Genomic DNA, 22,255 nt, shown 5'->3' on the forward strand with positions numbered 1-22,255 from the left:
AACACTACTACTACTAGTAGTCTACTTCTACTACTTCTACCACTAGTAGGCTACTACTTTTACTTCTACTACTGTTACTACTAGTCCGCTACCACTATTTCTACTACTACTAGTCCTGTTCTACTACTCTACTCTATTCTAATATATCCTCCTGTTTTGTTTAGTCAGAATACATGTTGCCATGTCTACATTTTGAGCATACATACTGTCTTCTCGTCTAAATAAAGGTTAAATAAATGCATCTACATTTCGGGAATTGTTTATTTATTGACGTAGTCTATACCTATGTATTTCAGTGACTATGACTGCCATGTGGGTATATCATGTTTTTCTTTACTTGAATACTTTATGCATATAGTACTCAGTATGGCATCTCTGTGTTACAGGGAGCTGCTGGAGAGCCTGGTGATCCTGGACAGACTGGACCCCATGGAAATCCTGGACCAAAGGTGGGGTTGAGTTATATAGATCCTGGACCAAAGGTGGGGTTGAGTTATATAGATCCTGGACCAAAGGTGGGGTTGGGTTATATAGATCCTGGACCAAAGGTGGGGTTGGGTTATATAGATCCTGGACCAAATGTGGGGTTGGGTTATAATATAGATCCTGGACCAAAGGTGGGGTTGGGTTATAATATAGATCCTGGACCAAATGTTGTGTTGGGTTATATAGATCCTGGACCAAATGTTGTGTTGGGTTATATAGATCCTGGACCAAAGGTGGGGTTGAGTTATATAGATCCTGGACCAAAGGTGGGGTTGAGTTATATAGATCCTGGACCAAAGGTGGGGTTAGGTTATATAGATCCTGGACCAAATGTGGGGTTGGGTTATAATATAGATCCTGGACCAAAGGTGGGGTTGGGTTATAATATAGATCCTGGACCAAAGGTGGGGTTGGGTTATAATATAGATCCTGGACCAAAGGTGGGGTTGGGTTATAATATAGATCCTGGACCAAATGTTGTGTTGGGTTATATAGATCCTGGACCAAAGGTGGGGTTGGGTTATAATATAGATCCTGGACCAAAGGTGGGGTTGGGTTATAATATAGATCCTGGACCAAAGGTGGGATTGGGGTATAATATAGATCCTGGACCAAAGGTGCGATTGGGTTATTTCTTATATAAATCTTGAAGGCAAAGATCATAACGTATCTGAATCAAAGAGTGAAAGACTATTAGTCACTAAAGTGGACACACTTCCCACAGAGTAATGTAGTTAGTGGACACTTCCCACAGAGTAATGTAGTTAATGGACACTTCCCACAGTGTAATGTAGTTAGTGGACACTTCCCACAGTGTAATGTAGTTAGTGGACACTTCCCACAGTGTAATGTAGTTAGTGGACACTTCCCACAGTGTAATGTAGTTAGTGGACACTTCCCACAGTGTAATGTAGTTAGTGGACACTTCCCACAGTGTAATGTAGTTAGTGGACACTTCCCACAGTGTAATGTAGTTAGTGGACACTTCCCACAGTGTAATGTAGTTAGTGGACACTTCCCACAGTGTAATGTAGTTAGTGGACACTTCCCACAGTGTAATGTAGTTAGTGGACACTTCCCACAGTGTAATGTAGTTAGTGGACACTTCCCACAGTGTAATGTAGTTAGTGGACACTTCCCACAGTGTAATGTAGTTAGTGGACACTTCCCACAGTGTAATGTAGTTAGTGGACACTTCCCACAGTGTAATGTAGTTAGTGGACACACTTCCCACAGTGTAATGTAGTTAATCTTCTTCTGTGTTTTAGGGTGATAAAGGAAGAGATGGGTACAACTATCCGGGACTAAGAGGAGAAACGGTACAGTTTGACATTTGACAAGGTGAAAGTCGTCAGCTCAAGAGTTCACAATACTTTTGTATTGAGATGCTGTTCTGTCTGTTCTGTCTGTTCTGTCAGGGAGCCAGAGGGGACAATGGACGTCCAGGCCCTTGGGGAAGCAGAGGGAACTGTGGCAACAAAGGAGAAGCTGGGACGAAAGGACCAAATGGTGAACCGGTAAGCTGCAGCTGCTGTCGTGAACAGCTGAATATACACTTGGATTAGTTTATATCCATTGATGTGGATGGTTCGCCTAGGATTTGCTTTGGTAGTTGCCAAGCCTGAGATAAATACTCTTGAGAACTGTGTCATTGTTCTGAAGATGTCTATGTATGCTGATGACTCAACACTATATACGTCAGCTACCACAGCAAGTGAAATCACTGCAACACTGAACAGAGAGCTGTAGTCAGTTTCAGAATGGGTGCCAAGGAATTAGATAGTCCTAATTTAGTGAAATCATTCACTAAACCCTCAACTTCAACTAAATCTTGTAATAAAAAATAATGTGGAAATTGAGCAAGTTGAGGAGACTAAACTGCTTGGAGTAACACTAGATTGTCATTTGATACAACAGTAGCTAAGATGGGGAGAAGTCTGTCCATAATAAAGCACTGCTCTGCCTTCTTAACAGCAGTATCAACAAGGCAGGTCCTACAGGCCCTAGTTCTGTCGCACCTGGACTACTGTTCAGTCGTGTGGTCAGGTGCCACAAAGAGGGACTTGGGAAATTGCAATTGGCTCTAAACAGGGCAGCACGGCTGGCCCTTGGATGTGCACAGAGAGCTAATATTAATAATATTGTCGTGTCTTTGCTATCATTAAATTGAAGACTTATAGTTTTTATCAAAGATTCCTGTAATTAGGGATTACGCGATCAACTGAGTTGTAACGTAACTAATTAACTATGAATTCGAGGGCACCAGGGAAAGTAGTCAGATTACAAAGTTATAATTTCCCAATATAACCTTTCAGATATTTTCATATCTGATCAATAGTCTTCTGATTAATGATTTATTTACTTTACCTCACGTTAGTCTCATTCCAAACGTCGTAAATTGTTGGTTATCTGTACGAACCCAGTCTTCACTATGAGTCATCCATACATCAATTGTCTTAAATCATTTATTTATTACTAACTAATTCATTCACAGAAATGCATAAACAAACAAACTTAAAAATGGTTACATGAAAATGATGGGAGAAATATGCCCTAGTGGGCTGAACCGGCATGGCGGCTTGTTAGACAAAGGGGAAATGGGGGGGTCGATTCAGAAGTCACTACAGAGTATACTCTTTATAACAATTGACATGCTAATCCTTACACATGAACGCTCACTCATTCGGGAACAATTGCAATCAATATATATATAGTTACGCTCGGTGTGTGTCGTCTTGATCGTTGGAGAGAAGTTCGTTTTTGTTGGAGTTCCTTCTGTCGTAGTTAATGTGGATAGTTCAGTGACATTCGTTATAGAATGGATGTCTCGGCGGTTGTCTTTCTTCGCGTTCAATGATACCGAATTCCTAGCTGCAGACTAGTAGTCAATATCAAAGACTTGTTCTTATTCGTCTAAGAGTTTAACCACGTGGTATGGTTAAAGATTCAGCAATGGTACTTAACCTTCATTCTGCTATGGAGGATAAACATGGTCTAAATGATAATTTCTCAGAGTTGGCTTTTATTCGGCTAGCAGGAAGGGGCGGTCCTTGGATGTCTGACCCGTACTGGGCTCAGGGGCGGTCCTTGGATTTAGTTCAAATACAAAAGGGATTTGTATTTTTCTTCATTAAACAGTCCAAAATCATATTACACAATTATACAAACAGTATCATACTCACTCATTCATTTTATACAACAAACAGATGTAAACCTCATATCTGAGGTTATTATATAAACAGCGGTATGGTAATGTAGCCACCCCGTCTCTCATGAGTTTCCCACATGGGGACAAATGAACATGTTAATAGCTGGGATCTTCACCGATCTTTAATACTTTTTCCGGAACATGAAATCTGTTCGTACCTCAAGTTCTGTGAGGTGGAAGATACCTCTTTGTCCTGAAAGTTTACCCTCTCTCTAATACTGTTTAGCCATGAGGAGATTCTCAGGAATTTACAACGTCTCTCTGTGATCACAGCATGGGTTGAAGGAGGAAAGGGAGAGGCAGGGAGAGGGGGATGGGGTTTGCAATACCCAAGCAGGCAACGTCATGACAATATGCATGTCAATCTCTCCTGGCTCAAAGTGGAGGAGAGATTGACTTCATCACTACTTGTATTGGTGAGAGGTATTGACTTGTTGAATGCACCGAGCTGTCTGTCTAAACTACTAGCACACAGCTCAGACACCCATACATACCCCACAAGACATGCTACCAGAAGTCTCTTCACAGCCTAAGTCCAGAACAGACTATGGGAGGCGCACAGTACTACATAGAGCCATGACTACATGGAACTCTATTCCACATCAGGTAACTGATGCAAGCAGTAAAATCAGATTTATAAGATTTATGTACTACGTCATCCAATTTGTGCAATATGTTAGGAATGTTGTGCTTAAGATCCCAGAATGCATCTTTCAGAGGTGAAGTCCAGGGTTACCTTGGTAGCTGCTAGCCTTAGAGCATTCTGGAAGGGATTAGTCAGTGCTCTAAAGAGGTGAAGTCCAGGGTTACCTTGGTAGCTGCTAGCCTTAGATCATTCTGGAAGGGAGGAGTCAGTGCTCTAAAGAGGTGAAGTCCAGGGTTACCGTGGTAGCTGCTAGCCTTAGAGCATTCTGGAAGGGAGGAGTCAGTGCTCCAAAGAACATGTTTGTGTTCTATTCTTGAGAACTGGTGAGCTAACCCAGCTAACCCAGCTAACCCAGCTAACCCAGCTAACCCAGCTAACCCAGCTAACCCAGCTAACCCAGCTAACCCAGCTAACCCAGCTGAGTAACATGTGTTTGGGCTCACTGAAGAACCTGTCTTTGTGTTATTGTTGTCCAGGGACATCCAGGTCAACAGGGAGTGAATGGGAGGAGAGGACAAAGAGGAGGCCCTGGGGCTCCTGTAAGTATACTACCACAGGACACTCATCACCGGCTGCCTGCGTTACTCAGACTCTGATCAGACAGTCCAACAGCAGAAGAACATTTTACTTACATTTACATTTAAGTCATTTAGCAGACGCTCTTATCCAGAGCGACTTACAAATTGGTGCATTCACCTTATGATATCCAGTGGAACAACCACTTTACAATAGTGCATCTAACTCTTTTAAGGGGGGGGGGTTAGAAGGATTACTTATCCTATCCTAGGTATTCCTTAAAGAGGTGGGGTTTCAGGTGTCTCCGGAAGGTGGTGATTGACTCCGCAACTTACTGTTCAAGCTCCCCTTAATTTGTATTTATTTTTTATTTAACCTTTATTTAACTAGGCAAGTCAGTTAAGAACAAATTCTTATTTACAATGACGGCCTAGGAACAGTGGGTTAACTGCCTTGTTCAGGGGTAGAACAGATTTTTACCTTGTCAGTTCAGGGATTCGATCTAGCAACCTTTCGGTAACTGGCCCAACACTCTAACCACTAGGCTACCTGCCACCCCAATGTCTGTTTTCCGATCGGTACACTTTTTCTTACAGGGTAATCCTGGACCAGAGGGAGACCCTGGCCTTTCTGTAAGTCAACTATATCAACTTTAAAAAAAAATCCTAATATAAAGAGATTCAATCTGTTCATGTAGAGTCATATCTGTTTAATTATACTACTGATCTGATCCTGTAGTGTCATCTGTTTAATTATACTACTGATCAATAATACTACTGAACTTATACTACTGATCAATAATACTACTGATATGATCCTATAGTGTCATATCTGTTTAATAACACTACTGATCAATAATACCACTGATCTGATCCTATAGTGTCATATCTGATTAATTATACTACTGATCAATAATACCACTGATCTGATCCTATAGTGTCATATCTGATTAATTATACTACTGATCAATAATACTCCTGATCTGATCCTATAGGGTCATATCTGATTAATTATACTACTGATCCAATAATACTCCTGATCTGATCCTATAGGGTCATATCTGTTTAAGTATACTACTGATATGATCCTATAGTGTCATATCTGTTTAATTATACTACTGATCAATAATACCACTGATCTGATCCTATAGTGTCATATCTGATTAATTATACTACTGATCAATAATACCACTGATCTGATCCTATAGTGTCATATCTGATTAATTATACTACTGATCAATAATACTACTAATATGATCCTATAATGTCATATCTGTTTAATTATACTACTGATCAATAATACTCCTGATCTGATCCTATAGTGTCATATCGGTTTAATAATACTACTGATCAATAATACTACTGATATGTTCCTATAGTGTCAAATCTGATTAATTATACTACTGATCAATAATACTACTGATCTGATCCCATAGTGTCATATCTGTTTAATAACAATACTGATCAATAATACAGTGTCATATCTGTTTAATTATACTACTGATCAATAATACTCCTGATCTGATCCTATAGGGTCATATCTGTTTAATTATACTACTGATCAATAATACTACTGAACTTATACTACTGATCAATAATACTACTAATATGATCCTATAGGGTCATATCTGTTTAATTATACTACTGATCAATAATACTACTGAACTTATACTACTGATCAATAATACTACTAATATGATCCTATAGTGTCATATCTGTTTAATTATACTACTGATCAATAATACTACTAATATGATCCTATAGTGTCATATCTGATTAATTATACTACTGATCAATAATACTACTGATCTGATCCCATAGTGTCATATCTGATTAATCAAATCAAAGTTTATTTGTCACACGCGCCGAATACAACAGGTGAAGACCTTACAGTGAAATGCTTACTTACAAGTCCTTAACCAACAATGCAGTTTTAAGAACCCCCCAAAAGTAAGAGATAAGAATAACAAATAATTAAAGAGCAGCAGTAAATAACATGTCAGTGAAGACACTTGCCAGTTGGTCAGTGAATGCTTGGAGTACACGTCCTGGTAATCCGTCTGGCCCTGCGGCCTTGTGAATGTTGACCTGTTTAAAGGTCTCACATCGGCTGCGGAGAGGGGGATCACACAGTGGTCCGGAACAGCTGTTGCTCTCATGCAGAATAATACTACTGACCTGTTCCTGTTGTGTCTGTTTGTATTTATTTATAATACCGCTCTGCTCTGCTTTGATTTAGGACTGTGATGTTATGAGCTACATCAGAGAGACATGTGGTTGTTGTGGTAAGTGATGATGATTTAGGACTGTGATGTCATGTGGTAAGTGATGATGATTTAGGACTGTGATGTCATGTGGTAAGTGATGATGATTTAGGACTGTGATGTCATGTGGTAAGTGATGATGATATCCAGGTATGTAGTCTTTTATGTGTAGATACGCCAAATGAAATTTCCCCTCGAGGGACAATGACGTTGTATATAATTGACAGACATTTTGGTGGATATGATATGTATGAAGATTTAAAACCGTGCAAGTTTCCAATGCTGCTCCTAATCCATCCTGTTTCTGTGTTGTCCCTGCAGACTGTGAGAAGAGATGCGGGGCGCTGGACATCGTGTTTGTGATTGACAGCTCAGAGTCAGTGGGCCTGACCAACTTCACCCTGGAGAAGAACTTTGTCATCAACACCATCAACAGACTGGGGTCCATGGCAACACACCCACATTCAGAGACAGGTAAAATATGACCTCTTTAGGTACAGCCCTTTCTAACTACCTGTGTGACAGACTGGTTTCAAACCTGCATGGGTCTCCTGCCTGACAAAACTGTTAGTCTGCGGAGCTAAAGGCTAAGCAGTAAAGTCTCATGGATGATCATCACATCAGGTTCACCAAACCACTTCTGGTTCACATGTACAGACATGTTCATAGATCCCTCTTCTCTCCTCAGGAACCAGGGTTGGTGTTGTGCAGTACAGTCACAACGGGACCTTCGAGGCCATCCGACTTAATGACTCCAACATAGACTCCATCTCTGCCTTCAAGGTACGTGTTGCTGGTTCAGTGACTGGCATTATGCCGCAAGCTAATGCCTTTAGCTCAGCAGGCTAACAGTCTCCATCTCTGACTTGCAGGTGGCTGTGAAGAACCTCCAGTGGATAGCCGGGGGAACTTGGACTCCCTCCGCTCTGAAGTTTGCCTACGACCACCTGATCAGGGACAGCCGGCGGACCAGAGCCAAGGTGTGTTGTGAACCACTTAGCCAGCCTATGATTATGTCTGTTCTTGCTATATAGTATCTATGGGTCTGAGGCCTGGCTAAATAATCTGTAACATGGTCGCTGCTGCCCCCATGTGGATGGGAAAGTGAACTCCGTCTTGCTGTGGCCTAACACTCCATTCTTAACAGGTGTCGGTTGTGGTCATCACGGACGGACGCTTCGACCCGCGGGATGATGACTCTCTGCTGACCTACCTCTGCAACGATCCCAGCGTGGACGTGAACGCCATCGGGGTCGGGGACATGTTCGGCCGGGAAGGACAGCACGAGAGCCTGGAGTCCATCGCATGCCAGAGGCATGATCGCGTGACGGGGATGACACGTTTCGCTGACCTGGTGGCGGATAACTTTATAGACAGGATGGAGTCCGTGCTCTGCCCCGGTGAGACTATTATTAATATAAGTGTCCTAAAGCAAGAGATGGTGTCTTAAGACATGTCGACAATGGCCTCCCGAGTGGCGCAGCGGTCTACGGCACTGCATCGCAAATGCATGAGGCGTCACTACAGACTCGGGTTCGATCGCGGGCTGTGTCGCAGTCGGCCGCGACCAGGAGACCCATGAAGTGGTGCACAATTGGCCCAGTGTCGTCCGGGTTAGGGGAGGGTTGGGCCGGATGTTCTTGTCCCATCGCGCTCTAGTGACTCCTGTGGCGGTGAAACGGTCGCCAGTTCTACGGTGTATTAGACTGTCTTCCGGGTTAAGCGAGCAATGTGTCAAGAAGCAGTGCGACTTGGCAGGGTGGTGTTTCGGAGGATGCATGGCTCTCGACCTTCGCCAATCCCGATTCCATACGGGAGTAGCAGCGATTTGACAAGACTAACTACCAATTGGATATCACGAAATTGGGGAGAAAAAGGTGTAAAGTTATAATAAAATAAAAAATAAGACACGTCAACATCCTCGTGTTGTACTGACCAGTGGTGAGCCTCAGACAGGACATGATGGGTGTCTCTGACAGGACATGATGGGTGTCTCAGACAGGACATGATGGGTGTCTCAGACAGGACATGATGGGTGTCTCAGACAGGACATGATGGGTGTCTCAGACAGGACATGATGGGTGTCTCTGACAGGACATGATGGGTGCCTCAGACAGGACATGATGGGTGCCTCAGACAGGACATGATGGGTGTCTCTGACAGGACATGATGGGTGCCTCAGACAGGACATGATGGGTGTCTCAGACAGGACATGATGGGTGTCTCAGACAGGACATGATGGGTGCCTCAGACAGGACATGATGGGTGTCTCAGACAGGACATGATGGGTGTCTCAGACAGGACATGATGGGTGTCTCAGACAGGACATGATGGGTGTCTCTGACAGGACATGATGGGTGCCTCAGACAGGACATGATGGGTGTCTCAGACAGGACATGATGGGTGTCTCTGACAGGACATGATGGGTGCCTCAGACAGGACATGATGGGTGTCTCAGACAGGACATGATGGGTGTCTCAGACAGGACATGATGGGTGTCTCAGACAGGACATGATGGGTGCCTCAGACAGGACATGATGGGTGTCTCAGACAGGACATGATGGGTGTCTCAGACAGGACATGATGGGTGTCTCAGACAGGACATGATGGGTGTCTCAGACAGGACATGATGGGTGTCTCAGACAGGACATGATGGGTGTCTCTGACAGGACATGATGGGTGTCTCTGACAGGACATGATGGGTGTCTCAGACAGGACATGATGGGTGTCTCAGACAGGACATGATGGGTGTCTCAGACAGGACATGATGGGTGTCTCAGACAGGACATGATGGGTGTCTCAGACAGGACATGATGGGTGTCTCAGACAGGACATGATGGGTGTCTCAGACAGGACATGATGGGTGTCTCAGACAGGACATGATGGGTGTCTCAGACAGGACATGATGGGTGTCTCAGACAGGACATGATGGGTGTCTCTGACAGGACATGATGGGTGTCTCTGACAGGACATGATGGGTGTCTCAGACAGGACATGATGGGTGTCTCAGACAGGACATGATGGGTGTCTCTGACAGGACATGATGGGTGTCTCTGACAGGACATGATGGGTGTCTCAGACAGGACATGATGGGTGTCTCAGACAGGACATGATGGGTGTCTCAGACAGGACATGATGGGTGTCTCAGACAGGACATGATGGGTGTCTCAGACAGGACATGATGGGTGTCTCAGACAGGACATGATGGGTGTCTCAGACAGGACATGATGGGTGTCTCAGACAGGACATGATGGGTGTCTCAGACAGGACATGATGGGTGTCTCAGACAGGACATGATGGGTGTCTCAGACAGGACATGATGGGTGTCTCAGACAGGACATGATGGGTGTCTCTGACAGGACATGATGGGTGTCTCTGACAGGACATGATGGGTGTCTCAGACAGGACATGATGGGTGTCTCAGACAGGACATGATGGGTGTCTCAGACAGGACATGATGGGTGTCTCAGACAGGACATGATGGGTGTCTCAGACAGGACATGATGGGTGTCTCAGACAGGACATGATGGGTGTCTCAGACAGGACATGATGGGTGTCTCAGACAGGACATGATGGGTGTCTCAGACAGGACATGATGGGTGTCTCTGACAGGACATGATGGGTGTCTCTGACAGGACATGATGGGTGTCTCAGACAGGACATGATGGGTGTCTCAGACAGGACATGATGGGTGTCTCAGACAGGACATGATGGGTGTCTCAGACAGGACATGATGGGTGTCTCAGACAGGACATGATGGGTGTCTCAGACAGGACATGATGGGTGTCTCAGACAGGACATGATGGGTGTCTCAGACAGGACATGATGGGTGTCTCAGACAGGACATGATGGGTGTCTCTGACAGGACATGATGGGTGTCTCTGACAGGACATGATGGGTGTCTCAGACAGGACATGATGGGTGTCTCTGACAGGACATGATGGGTGTCTCTGACAGGACATGATGGGTGTCTCTGACAGGACATGATGGGTGTCTCAGACAGGACATGATGGGTGTCTCAGACAGGACATGATGGGTGTCTCAGACAGGACATGATGGGTGTCTCAGACAGGACATGATGGGTGTCTCAGACAGGACATGATGGGTGTCTCAGACAGGACATGATGGGTGTCTCAGACAGGACATGATGGGTGTCTCAGACAGGACATGATGGGTGTCTCAGACAGGACATGATGGGTGTCTCAGACAGGACATGATGGGTGTCTCTGACAGGACATGATGGGTGTCTCAGACAGGACATGATGGGTGTCTCAGACAGGACATGATGGGTGTCTCAGACAGGACATGATGGGTGTCTCAGACAGGACATGATGGGTGTCTCAGACAGGACATGATGGGTGTCTCAGACAGGACATGATGGGTGTCTCAGACAGGACATGATGGGTGTCTCAGACAGGACATGATGGGTGTCTCAGACAGGACATGATGGGTGTCTCAGACAGGACATGATGGGTGTCTCTGACAGGACATGATGGGTGTCTCAGACAGGACATGATGGGTGTCTCAGACAGGACATGATGGGTGTCTCAGACAGGACATGATGGGTGTCTCAGACAGGACATGATGGGTGTCTCTGACAGGACATGATGGGTGTCTCAGACAGGACATGATGGGTGTCTCTGACAGGACATGATGGGTGTCTCAGACAGGACATGATGGGTGTCTCAGACAGGACATGATGGGTGTCTCAGACAGGACATGATGGGTGTCTCTGACAGGACATGATGGGTGTCTCTGACAGGACATGATGGGTGTCTCTGACAGGACATGATGGGTGTCTCAGACAGGACATGATGGCTTTCTCAGACAGGACATGATGGGTGTCTCAGACAGGACATGATGGGTGTCTCAGACAGGACATGATGGGTGTCTCAGACAGGACATGATGGGTGTCTCAGACAGGACATGATGGGTGTCTCAGACAGGACATGATGGGTGTCTCTGACAGGACATGATGGGTGTCTCTGACAGGACATGATGGGTGTCTCAGACAGGACATGATGGGTGTCTCAGACAGGACATGATGGGTGTCTCAGACAGGACATGATGGGTGTCTCAGACAGGACATGATGGGTGTCTCAGACAGGACATGATGGGTGTCTCAGACAGGACATGATGGGTGTCTCAGACAGGACATGATGGGTGTCTCAGACAGGACATGATGGGTGTCTCAGACAGGACATGATGGGTGTCTCAGACAGGACATGATGGGTGTCTCAGACAGGACATGATGGGTGTCTCAGACAGGACATGATGGGTGTCTCTGACAGGACATGATGGGTGTCTCAGACAGGACATGATGGGTGTCTCAGACAGGACATGATGGGTGTCTCAGACAGGACATGATGGGTGTCTCAGACAGGACATGATGGGTGTCTCAGACAGGACATGATGGGTGTCTCAGACAGGACATGATGGGTGTCTCTGACAGGACATGATGGGTGTCTCAGACAGGACATGATGGGTGTCTCAGACAGGACATGATGGGTGTCTCAGACAGGACATGATGGGTGTCTCTGACAGGACATGATGGGTGTCTCTGACAGGACATGATGGGTGTCTCAGACAGGACATGATGGGTGTCTCTGACAGGACATGATGGGTGTCTCAGACAGGACATGATGGGTGTCTCAGACAGGACATGATGGGTGTCTCAGACAGGACATGATGGGTGTCTCAGACAGGACATGATGGGTGTCTCAGACAGGACATGATGGGTGTCTCAGACAGGACATGATGGGTGTCTCTGACAGGACATGATGGGTGTCTCTGACAGGACATGATGGGTGTCTCAGACAGGACATGATGGGTGTCTCAGACAGGACATGATGGGTGTCTCAGACAGGACATGATGGGTGTCTCTGACAGGACATGATGGGTGTCTCTGACAGGACATGATGGGTGTCTCAGACAGGACATGATGGCTTTCTCAGACAGGACATGATGGGTGTCTCAGACAGGACATGATGGGTGTCTCAGACAGGACATGATGGGTGTCTCAGACAGGACATGATGGGTGTCTCAGACAGGACATGATGGGTGTCTCAGACAGGACATGATGGGTGTCTCTGACAGGACATGATGGGTGTCTCTGACAGGACATGATGGGTGTCTCAGACAGGACATGATGGGTGTCTCAGACAGGACATGATGGGTGTCTCAGACAGGACATGATGGGTGTCTCAGACAGGACATGATGGGTGTCTCAGACAGGACATGATGGGTGTCTCAGACAGGACATGATGGGTGTCTCAGACAGGACATGATGGGTGTCTCAGACAGGACATGATGGGTGTCTCAGACAGGACATGATGGGTGTCTCAGACAGGACATGATGGGTGTCTCAGACAGGACATGATGGGTGTCTCTGACAGGACATGATGGGTGTCTCAGACAGGACATGATGGGTGTCTCAGACAGGACATGATGGGTGTCTCAGACAGGACATGATGGGTGTCTCAGACAGGACATGATGGGTGTCTCAGACAGGACATGATGGGTGTCTCAGACAGGACATGATGGGTGTCTCTGACAGGACATGATGGGTGTCTCAGACAGGACATGATGGGTGTCTCAGACAGGACATGATGGGTGTCTCAGACAGGACATGATGGGTGTCTCAGACAGGACATGATGGGTGTCTCTGACAGGACATGATGGGTGTCTCAGACAGGACATGATGGGTGTCTCAGACAGGACATGATGGGTGTCTCAGACAGGACATGATGGGTGTCTCAGACAGGACATGATGGGTGTCTCAGACAGGACATGATGGGTGTCTCAGACAGGACATGATGGGTGTCTCAGACAGGACATGATGGGTGTCTCTGACAGGACATGATGGGTGTCTCAGACAGGACGTCTCAGACAGTCAGTCAAGAGCTTGTAATGCCACCACTAATTGTGGGTAGAACCTAACCTTTTTCATTTCTCTTCTAGAGCCCATCATTGTTTGCCCTGACTTGCCCTGCGTAACAGGTATGTTTTACTTGCTACTGTATACTCTACTGTCATTGCACAAGATTAGTCCTTCATCCGAGTTATACTGTCTGACAATATACAAATCGGTAAATTTGTACTACATTATACAGTTATGATAAGGTTTCAAACGAAAATATATGACTTTGCCTTCATCAGAACCAGAGGTGGCACAGTGTATTGACAGACCTGTAGATCTGGTGTTCCTTCTGGACGGTTCTGAGCGTCTCGGTCATGAGAACTTCAACCAAGTCCGTGACTTCGTCCAGCACTTGGCGAACCACCTGACGCTGGCGCACAACAAGAACGACGGCCAGGGAGCCCGCATGGCGCTGCTGCAGTACGGAGGAGAAGATGAGCATCACCTGGCCTTTCATATGACCCACGACCTTCCGTCCATCCTAGAGGGTCTGGCCAGCATGGACTATCATGACATGTCTTCTTCTACGGTGGGGGCGGCCATCTCACACACCGTAGACCACGTCCTGACGCGGCTCAACGCCCGCCAGACCAGACGCCACGCCGAGCTCAACTTCGTCTTCATCACTGACGGCGTCACCGGGAGGAAGGGGCTGGAGGAGGGGGTCGACGCCATGCGAAACAACCAGGCAGTCTCCACGGTGATCGCCATGGGGACCGACGTGGAACAGGAAGTGTTGGAGAAGCTGGCCTTAAAGGACCAGTACGCCATCTTTAAAGGAACAGACTTCTCTGAGCTCAACAAGCACAGCTTCCTAGATCGGTTCCTTCAGTGGGTCTGTTAGAGGGGAAATTTTGATTTGGACTGTCACGTTTATGGATTTCACCGTTTTAAAAGGATTGAGGTCAAGTTAATGTTGATAATTAATGGATTAGGGTTAGTTTGAGGGTCAGGGTGTAAAGGTTGTTTAAGGATTAGTGTAAAGGTTGTTTAAGGATTAGTGTAAGGGTGTAAAGGTTGTTTAAGGGTTAGTGTAAAGGTTGTTTAAGGATTAGTATAAGGGTGTACACTTCCCTCATTGAGATCATCCATGTCTGCATTGATTTACCATCAAGTGAAAGCTCAAGCATAAGCAATAGTCAATACAAGATCAGTCACAGGGCTGTTTGTTTGTGTTTCAATGGATTTTGCTAAATATTGTATTAATTACGTACAAACTGGATATGTTTTATAAGAATTCATTAAAGAATTGTAAGTACTGTTCAGCAAACATACCCATTTAGAGTGATTTACGGCTGAATCTGTACTGTTTGGTCACGTTTACATTCTTCTCCTTCTTCCTCCTCCTCCTTGTCTTCTACCTCACATCCTGTCCGTCTGGACAGGTAGAGAAGAAGAACCATGTTAGATCTCCAGCATCACACCACACACAAGTGAGGTAGAGCGCCCATACAATACTGCAGCAAAGGTGACACCTCTCCCCTTCTATAGTGTCATCCTTCTGTCCATCCTTCTGTCCCTCTCCCCTTCTATGGTCATCCTTCTGTCCATCCTTCTGTCCCTCTCTGCCTCTATAGTGTCATCCTTCTGTCCCTCTCTGCCTCTATAGTGTCATCCTTCTGTCCCTCTCCCCTTCTAGTGTCATCCTTCAATCAATTTCAATCAATTTTATTTTATATAGCCCTTCGTACATCAGCTAATATCTCGAAGTGCTGTACAGACACCCAGCCTAAAACCCCAAACAGCTAGTAATGCAGGTGTAGAAGCACGGTGGCTAGGAAAAACTCCCTAGAAAGGCCAAAACCTAGGAAGAAACCTAGAGAGGAACCAGGCTATGAGGGGTGGCCAGTCCTCTTCTGGCTGTGCCGGGTGGAGATTATAACAGAACTATGCCAAGATGTTCAAAAATGTTCATAAGTGACAAGCATGGTCAAATAATAATCATGAATAATTTTCAGTTGGCTTTTCATAGCCGATCATCAAGAGTTGAAAAACAACAGGTCTGGGACAGGTGGCGGTTCCATAACCGCAGGCAGAACAGCTGAAACTGGAATAGCAGCAAGGCCAGGCGGACTGGGGACAGCAAGGAGTCACCACGGGCGGCAGTCCCGACGCATGGTCCTAGGGCCCAGGTCCTCCGAGAGAAAGAAAGAGAGAAGGAGAAAATTAGAGAGAGCCAAGATTTTCAAAATTTCCATAAATGACAAGCATGGTCAAATAATAATCAGGAATAAATCTCAGTTGGCTTTTCATAGCCGATCATTAAGAGTTGAAAACAGCAGGTCTGGGACAGGTAGGGGTTCCATAACCGCAGGCAGAACAGTTGAAACTGGAATAGCAGCAAGGCCAGGCGGACTGGGGACAGCAAGGAGTCACCACGGCCGGTAGTCCCGACGTATGGTCCTAGGGCTCAGGTCCTCCGAGAGAAAGAAAGAGAGAAGGAGAAAATTAGAGAGAGCCAAGATTTTCAAAATGTTCATAAATGACAAGCATGGTCAAATAATAATCAGGAATAAATCTCAGTTGGCTTTTCATAGCCGATCATTAAGAGTTGAAAACAGCAGGTCTGGGACAGGTAGGGGTTCCGTAACCGCAGGCAGAACAGTTGAAACTGGAATAGCAGCAAGGCCAGGCGGACTGGGGACAGCAAGGTGTCATCATGCCCGGTAGTCCTGACGTATGGTCCTAGGGCTCAGGTTCTCAGAGAGAAAGAGAGAACGAGAGAATTAGAGAGAGCATACTTAAATTCACACAGGACACTGGATAACACAGGAGAAGTACTCCAGGTAACCAACTGACCCTAGCCCCCCGACACAAACTACTGCAGCATAAATACTGGAGGCTGAGACAGGAGCGGTCAGGAGACACTGTGGCCCCATCCGAAGAAACCCCCGGACAGGGCCAAATAGGAAGGATATAACCCCACCCACTTTGCCAAAGCACAGCCCCCGCACCACTAGAGGGAAATCCTCAACCACCAACTTACAATCCTGAGACAAGGCCGAGTATAGCCCACAAAGGTCTCCACCACAGCACAAACCAAGGGGGGGCGCCAACCCAGACAGGAAGATCACGTCAGTAACTCAACCCACTCAAGTGACGCACCCCTCCTAGGGACGGCATGAAAGAGCACCAGCAAGCCAGTGACTCAGCCCCTGTAACAGGGTTAGAGGCAGAGAATCCCAGTGGAGAGAGGGGAACCGGCCTGGCAGAGACAGCATCTGTGGCTTCTTCAGCCAATCAGATGGTTCAGCAGCCTGGCTCAAATCATCAAATCAAATTGTATTTGTCACCGGCTTCGTGTAGACTAACAGTGAAGGTGTAGACTAACGGTGAAGGTGTAGACTAACGGTGAAGGTGTAGACTAACGGTGAAGGTGTAGACTAACAGTGAAATGCTTATTCATGGGCCCTTCCCAACAATGCAGAGAGAAAAATAGTGACAAGGGGAATAAATCCACAATGAATAACGATATCTTGGCTATATACACGGAGTACCAGGCTATATACACGGGGTACCATGCTATATACACGGGTTACCAGGCTATATACACAGGGTACCAGGCTATATACACAGGGTACCAGGCTATATACACAGGGTACCAGTACCGAGTCGATGTGCAGGGGTACGAGGTAATAACTTGGCTATATACACAGGGTACTAGTACTGAGTCGACATGCAGGGGTATGAGGTCATTAGCCCCCTAAAGTCAATGTCCACCGCCCCAGAGGAAATCACATTTGCGTAATAAAAACATCCCCATAAAAATCCATCAGTTTATGAGAGATCTGTGTTTTCATTGGATGCGTCTCAATCCACCTCATCCGCCAATGTCGCACTTCCGCATCTGCGGTGAAAGATGTGAGACTCACGTACATGTCGTTGTTTTGCTCTAGGACGCCCACACGCCTCACAAGACTGAAGGTCTCCCGGTACCAATTGAAAAGAAATGATGGAAGTATACAGTATATCAAATAAAATGTTATTAGTCACATGAGCCGAATACAACCGGTGTAGACCTTACAGTGAAATGCTTATTTACAAGCCCTTAACCAACAATGCAGTTTAAATAAAAAAATACAGATAAGAAAAACAATAAAAGTAACAAGTAATTAAAGAGCAGCAGTAAAATAACAATAACTATATACAGGAGGGTACTGGTACAGAGTCAATATATATATAAATATATATTTTAAAATTTAATTTCACCTTTATTTAACCAGGTAGGCTAGTTGAGAACAAGTTCTCATTTGCAACTGCGACCTGGCCAAGATAAAGCAAAGCAGTTCGACACATAACAACAACACAGAGTTACACATGGAGTAAACAAACATACAGTCAATAATACAGTAGAAACATAAATATACAGCATGTGCAAATGAGGTAGGATAAGATAGGTAAGGAAATAAATAGGCCATGGTGGCAAATTAATTACAATATAGCAATTAAACACTGGAATGGTAGAATGTGCAGAAGATGAATGTGCAAGATGAGATACTGGGGTGCAAAGGAGCAAGATAAATAAATACAGTATGGGGGTGAGGTAGATTGGATGGGCTATTTACAGATGGGCTATGTACAGGTGCAGTGATCTGTGAGCTGCTCTGACAGCTGGTGCTTGAAGTTAGTGAGGGAGATATGAGTCTCCAGCTTCAGTGATTTTTGCAGTTCGTTCCAGTCATTGGCAGCAGAGAACTGGAAGGAGAGGCGGCCAAAGGAAGAATTGGCTTTGGGGGTGACCAGTGAGATATACCTGCTGGAGCGCGTGCTGTGGGTGGGTGCTGCTATGGTGACCAGTGAGCTGAGATAAGGCAGGGCTTTACCTAGCAGAGACTTGTAGATGACCTGGAGCCAGTGGGTTTGGCGACGAGTATGAAGCGAGGACCAGCCAACGAGAGCATACAGGTCGCAGTGGTGGGTAGTATATGGGGCTTAGGTGACAAAACGGATGGCACTGTGATAGACTACATCCAATTTATTGAGTAGAGTGTTGGAGGCTATTTTGTAAATGACATTGCCAAAGTCGAGGATCGGTAGGATGGTCAGTTTTACGAGGGTATGTTTGTCAGCATGAGTAAAGGATGCTTTGTTGTGGAATAGGAAGCCAATTCTAGATTTGACTTTGGATTGGAGATGTTTGATGTGAGTCTGGAAGGAGAGTTTACAGTCTAACCAGACACCTAGGTATTTGGAGTTGTCCACATATTCTAAGTCAGAACCGTCCAGAGTAGTGATGCTGGACGGGTGGGCAGGTGCGGGCAGCGATCGGTTGAAGAGGATGCATTTAGTTTTACTTGCATTAAAGAGCAGTTGGAGGACACGGAAGGAGAGTTGTATGGCATTGAAGCATGTCTGGAGGTTAGTTAACACAGTGTCCAACGAAGGGCCAGAGGTGTCGTCTGTGTTGAGGTGGATCAAAGAATTACCAGCAGCGAGAGCTGTATACATCATTGATGTATACAGAGAAGAGAGTCGGCCAGAGAATTGAACCCTGTGGCACCCCCATAGAGACTGCTAGAGGTTCGGACAACAGGCCCTACGATTTGACACACTGAACTCTATCAGAGAATAGTTGGTGAACCAGGCGAGGCAATCATTTGAGAAACCAAGGCTGTTGAGTCAGCCAATAAGAATGTTGTGATTCTTATTGCGGGGGCACCGGCTAGTTGAGGTAATATGTACATGTGGGTAGCATTATTAAAGTGACTATGTATAGATGATAACAGAGAGTAGCAGCGGTGTAAAGGGAGGGGGGGCAATGCAAATAGTCTGGGTAGCCATTTGATTAGGTGTTCAGGAGTCTTACGGCTTCGCGGTAGAAGCTGTTTAGAAGCCTCTTGGACCTAGACTTGGCTCTCCGGTACCGCTTGCCGTGCGGTAGCAGAGAGAACAGTCTATGACTAGGGTGGCTGGAGTCCTTGACAATTTTATGGGCCTTCCTCTGACACCGCCTGGTATAGAGGTCCTGGATGGCAGGGAGCTTGGCTTCCTGAGAGTGGGTTCTACATCTATAGTTTGTAGTGTAGAGTGGGTTCTACATCTATAGTTTGTAGTGTAGAGTGGGTCCTACTTCTATAGTTTGTAGTGTAGAGTGGGTTCTAGTGGGTTCTACATCTATAGTTTGTAGTGTTGAGTGGGTTCTACTTGTAGTGTAGAGTGGGTTCTACTTCTATAGTTTGTAGTGTAGAGTGGGTTCTACTTGTACTGTAGAGTGGGTTCTACTTCTATAGTTTGTAGTGTAGAGTGGGTTCTACTTCTATAGTTTGTAGTGTAGAGTGGGTTCTAGTGGGTCCTACTTCTATAGATTGTAGTGTACAGTGGGTTCTACTTGTAGTGTAGAGTGGGTTCTGTGTTAGGAACGAGAGGCACCTTTTCATTACAACGTTGGAGGAAATACGTTCCTAGCATGTGAGGAACGTGTTTGCTGGCCTCATAAATTCTAGCCATAGCTAATATTTAGAAAAAATATTAGAAAAAAGAGTTCTGCTAACCTGTTTGTAATCCCTTTAGTGTTGCTTGCTAGCTTGCTGGCTAGCTACAGAGGTTAGCTGGCTAATTAGCTACAGTAGTTAGCTACTACCATCAGTTGTTATGTTATTATCATATTTAGCTTATTCCACCTTTTGTAGAATGCATACTGGCATTTGAATATAGTAAAGGAAAAGGAATCTGGACACACTGTGGACATGGTAGACATTTAAATGTAGGTGTAGATCAGTGGCAGTCATTCATATTCTATTCACCCAGTTCAATGTAACATCCATAGGTTTAGGCTACTACATGATACTAGAATTTTCCCTATACCCATCATGAGGTTGCTACAACCTAGACTATGAATGAAAGTTTACAACGTAGGTGACAGACAGTGACACATTCAATACCATCTTACACACTCTTACATCTAGCTGATATAGGGTGCAATCATTAGTCTAACAGTTGCAAACACATTTCTGTTGGACAAACTCAGGTATGTTAATCCCTTTTCGTTCCATTCGCTTCCATTTAAGAAACGTTTTTCAACAGAATCAACTTCAGTGAGTTCAAGACAACTGGGAACTCAGAAAAAAAGAGCTCCAACTGCAAAAATAAGTTTTGAACGGTCATCCGACTCAGGAACACGGGCCTCTTTCTAGAGCTCTGACCAGAAGATCGCTGACGTCATGATTCAACCTTGTTTTTTTTCCAGAGTTCCCAGTTGTCTTGAAAGCACCATAAATCCAGAGAATGCTGGACTTTGGTGACAAAATGTGCCCACAAGAAGGACTGCCGCACCACCTTCCTGTTCAAGTGAGCAGAGCACAACAAGGTGAGTCCAAAAATGTAATGTGCTGCATAAATGATGTAATATGCCAGGGAGATATGTATACTGTAGCTAAGAAAGTAATACTAAGTGTATGTTGTGTAGTAGCCCATGTGTCTCACCCTAATAATGTGGTCCCTTTCCCCCTCATAACTTAGCCTACTGTTCTGACTTGGTGGTGCACATGTAGCCTATAACCTGTTTTTAGAGAAATGTCAACATAGAATATTGTAAGAGCTTTCATTGTCTGCTTATATGCCCCCTTTGTTTATCCTACGGTTCTGACTTGGTGTACAGGGAGAACACTGTAAGAACGGCCCATGTTCTGAATTCTGTCGCTGTACATTTCAGAAGTGCTGAACAAATAGTTATATTGACTACATCCGTCTTAGCTCTGTCAGTGTCTTAATCGAAATTACAGATTACCCCTTATCCGCTCATCGTTCCCTCATGCCATAGTTTGTACATCTCAACTGTCAGTAGAAATCACATTTGTTTAAGCAAGTCAGCCATGTCAGCTATGTTTTAAAGGCAGTAAACAAGGCTGAATGAACTGTTTCGCTGCCAGACAAGGCTCCGCTGATGTCCAGGTGTAGCGGTGGTAAGGATTCACTCCATGGTGCTGAAAGGAAAGCTCTGCTGTTGGGACAGCTTAACGTAGGCCCTGACAGTTTGTGGGTAACGTTTGTCACGGTTGCAGTGAAATGAATGTATTGTTGAGGGATGTTTTACATTGTGTAGTGGCTTTGCTGGCATGCATCGACAACAACAAAATGAGTTTGTCCCACCAAGATTCAGTGTCCCGCCACTGACCCTAGCAATAAATTAGTAAAACCAAACGCTTACCTTGACTTGGAAGAGTTCCAGTGTTGGATAGTCATAGCCAGCTAGATAACATAGCATCCCTCTCTGTTTGA

At 45.4% G+C, this 22,255-nt stretch overlaps 1 protein-coding gene across 1 annotated transcript in view; it reads left to right on the top strand.

Annotated features, from left to right (window-relative positions):
- Positions 1 to 15,320, top strand: part of LOC139539127 (collagen alpha-2(VI) chain-like) — a 39,426-nt gene extending 24,106 nt beyond the window's left edge. The window contains exons 22-33 of the mRNA XM_071341921.1: positions 387 to 449; positions 1,755 to 1,805; positions 1,905 to 2,003; positions 4,817 to 4,879; positions 5,453 to 5,488; positions 7,095 to 7,140; positions 7,441 to 7,593; positions 7,808 to 7,902; positions 7,992 to 8,099; positions 8,267 to 8,519; positions 14,080 to 14,118; positions 14,278 to 15,320. Coding sequence (XP_071198022.1) covers positions 387 to 449; positions 1,755 to 1,805; positions 1,905 to 2,003; positions 4,817 to 4,879; positions 5,453 to 5,488; positions 7,095 to 7,140; positions 7,441 to 7,593; positions 7,808 to 7,902; positions 7,992 to 8,099; positions 8,267 to 8,519; positions 14,080 to 14,118; positions 14,278 to 14,882 — 1,611 coding nt within the window. The 3' untranslated portion in view covers positions 14,883 to 15,320. The remainder of the gene's footprint in view (positions 1 to 386; positions 450 to 1,754; positions 1,806 to 1,904; positions 2,004 to 4,816; positions 4,880 to 5,452; positions 5,489 to 7,094; positions 7,141 to 7,440; positions 7,594 to 7,807; positions 7,903 to 7,991; positions 8,100 to 8,266; positions 8,520 to 14,079; positions 14,119 to 14,277) is intronic.
- Positions 15,321 to 22,255: the final 6,935 nt, after the last annotated feature.

This window comes from Salvelinus alpinus, chromosome 14 (genome assembly GCF_045679555.1).
Source record: "Salvelinus alpinus chromosome 14, SLU_Salpinus.1, whole genome shotgun sequence".
NCBI classification, from domain to species: Eukaryota; Metazoa; Chordata; class Actinopteri; order Salmoniformes; family Salmonidae; genus Salvelinus; species Salvelinus alpinus.